The sequence below is a fragment of the Acanthisitta chloris genome, unplaced genomic scaffold (genome assembly GCF_000695815.1).
Source record: "Acanthisitta chloris isolate BGI_N310 unplaced genomic scaffold, ASM69581v1 scaffold26159, whole genome shotgun sequence".
Classification (NCBI taxonomy): Eukaryota; Metazoa; Chordata; class Aves; order Passeriformes; family Acanthisittidae; genus Acanthisitta; species Acanthisitta chloris.
This window is the reverse complement of record NW_008693534.1, coordinates 110,743-113,144: the sequence shown is the minus strand read 5'-3', so window position 1 is coordinate 113,144 and position 2,402 is coordinate 110,743. Positions and strand designations below refer to the sequence as shown.

At 45.4% G+C, this 2,402-nt stretch overlaps 1 protein-coding gene across 1 annotated transcript in view; it reads left to right on the top strand.

The window, feature by feature from the left end:
• The window catches only part of CCDC50 (coiled-coil domain containing 50), a 19,359-nt gene that overhangs the window by 6,611 nt on the left and 10,346 nt on the right, over nucleotides 1–2,402 (top strand). Inside the window, exon 4 of the mRNA XM_009083111.1 lies at nucleotides 2,213–2,330. Within this exon, the coding sequence (XP_009081359.1) occupies nucleotides 2,213–2,330 (118 nt within the window). The remainder of the gene's footprint in view (nucleotides 1–2,212; nucleotides 2,331–2,402) is intronic.

Sequence of the window (2,402 nt, the reverse complement as noted above, 5' to 3'; positions counted from 1 at the left end):
AGGACTCTTACCCCAACCTTCTGGTTTTGCCTTCTCTGCTACCTGCCTTCATCTTCAATTTAGTCTTCTGCTGTAGCCTGAACACCCTGTGGCAGTTACATGCTAGCAGATTCCTTTTGTGATTTCAAGATACTGCTCTGCTGCTGTTGCTTCAGAGTGGGCAGTGTGGTTTTTCCATGATGTTCAAAGGATTTGGCTTGCTGATCACCTTATTGAGTCAGCCCATCAGATGGGGTTTTCAAGAAACCCACGGAGTAGAGGAACATGTGTGTGAGCCTGGAGTGTGCCCCTATTTTTGATTGCAAATGGTCTCCTGAGAAGCCTGAGTAATCTCAAGGCACCTGGTGGCATTTTCTGTATAGCTTGAGCACAAGGCTCTGTTTCCTGGAAGAGCCTGAGATAAGAATCAGCCCTTACCTGACAGTTGCATCACTTTGCTTGTGCAAGACCTTCTTTTCTTCTTATGCCATTAATTCCAAGCAAGTACTGAAAGGCTGCCCAGGCAGATGTGGAAGGGCTTGGCTTCAGAGAGGACCTTGTGTTAACAGGGTGGGAGGAAAACTTTGACAAAAGAATTTGTGCTGTAAATGTGACAATCTGTCTTATTTTTATCAGGAAGGTGAAGGGGTACAAAAATGTTGGCTGGGGGAATTGCACCTTTGCTTCCTGTTTTATGTAGAGAGCTGCAGGGTTGTCAGTGGTCTGACAATAGGTCCTTGTAACTTGTCCAACCAGCATGTTGATCATCTAATGCTGTTGGGAGCATTCTTCAAATGTCTGCAGCTTAAAGCATTGAGAAGCCATAAATATTCTTTCTCTTCCTGCTTGTACATTGGAAGCTCCCAAGTGTGGCTGAAATTTAGCCATGGACTGAGGCAGATGCAGTCTGGAGCACAGGGTTTTTTAATGAAGTGCTAAGCCTGCCTGCTTACAGATCTCGTTTGTAAGAAGTGGTTTGTGTGGATTTGCAAGTCCTGAGCTGTCTCAGTCCTGGAGATAATGTGCTTAAGCTCATATATTTATAGACTTACTGTACTTGCTAGAAGAGGTTAACCTTATCAGGGGAAAGCATTTGTTTTATTTATTTTGGGTTTTTTGTAAAGAGCCTGTGGCATCCTCAGGTGCTCCACAAAGCTGGTTACAGACCAGATCCTATCCAAATCCTGAAATAATAGTTTGTACTTGAACAGCCATCCAATGTCCTCCAGTGCTGGCTTTGCTCTGGAGGGTGTTGACTCTCAGTTTGCATTTCAGTGATGCCTTTCCTGCCTGCAATGCCCAGTTTACGTGCATGGCTCTGTAAAGGTCCTAAGGATTAGGAAGGCTTAAATGAATAGCATCCAAAGGGCTAGCATGCCCTGCTGGTATCTCCCAGCTTTGCTTCTTAGCTTCAGACTGGTTCCACTGACTCACAAGCTTCTGGGCCCCAAATGAGCAAGCCCCAGGGAGCTGTCTGCTCTTCCTAGGCCTTCTTGACCCATTAGTCATCTCGAAGGAAAACCAATTAGGAAAATGGAGTGCTATTCTCTCTGGCATATCTACCAAAACTGCGAAAGAAGACAAACGGCCGCAGTCCCCAGTGTGCTCTTGCCTTGCTGCTCTTCCTAATGTCCCTTCGATTTTCTTTTCCTTCAGCCTCTGTCTGTCAAACTGATGCATTTCCCTGCCTGGCATCCTACAGTCCCTGCAAATTACAGCTAGTGTGAAGTGAGTTCATGACTTGCTTTGGGAACTCCTTCCAGTCAGAAGTGCCTTCAGCTGGAGACTGCCCTTGCATCTGTGTTTTTAGTTTCCCTGGCACAATACAATGGGGAGATCTGACCCATTCCTGTGAGTGTGTGTGCACTTCTGTGACTTTCAAATCCTTACTGAAAGCCTGAGGTTGCACATGCAGTCCCTTCTGCCATGCTTTGGCAATTAGGGCTTTGCAGGCTTGTGTGCTGAGGAGCAGGAACCAGCAAGTGTGCCATGGGGTTGGAACCTCAGCAGTGGGCCTGGGCAAGGTTGAATACTGGTTGCAGAGATGGTCCCTTTTGTCATCCACTAAGTTGGAATCCACATCCAGCCTTGCGATTGAATTTGAGTAACCCTCTTGCTGCCATTTCTGAAAAATTAAACTATCAGGATTTAAATAATTGAATAAAGAACGTGAATTAAATAATCTGGAGATATATTTTTAGTGGTGAAATGTCTATTTTTTCCATCTCTGCAGGACATTGCCCGTCTCCTACAACAGAAAGAACTGCAGGAAGAAAAAAAGCGCAAGAAGCACTACCCAGAGTCCCAGGGACACACAGGCTATGAAGAGAGTTATTATGCAGAAAATGGAGGTAGGTTTCTGTCAGATAAAAGATGAAGATCATGGCAGTGTAGGTAAACCTGGCGATCTCACAACTCTGTTT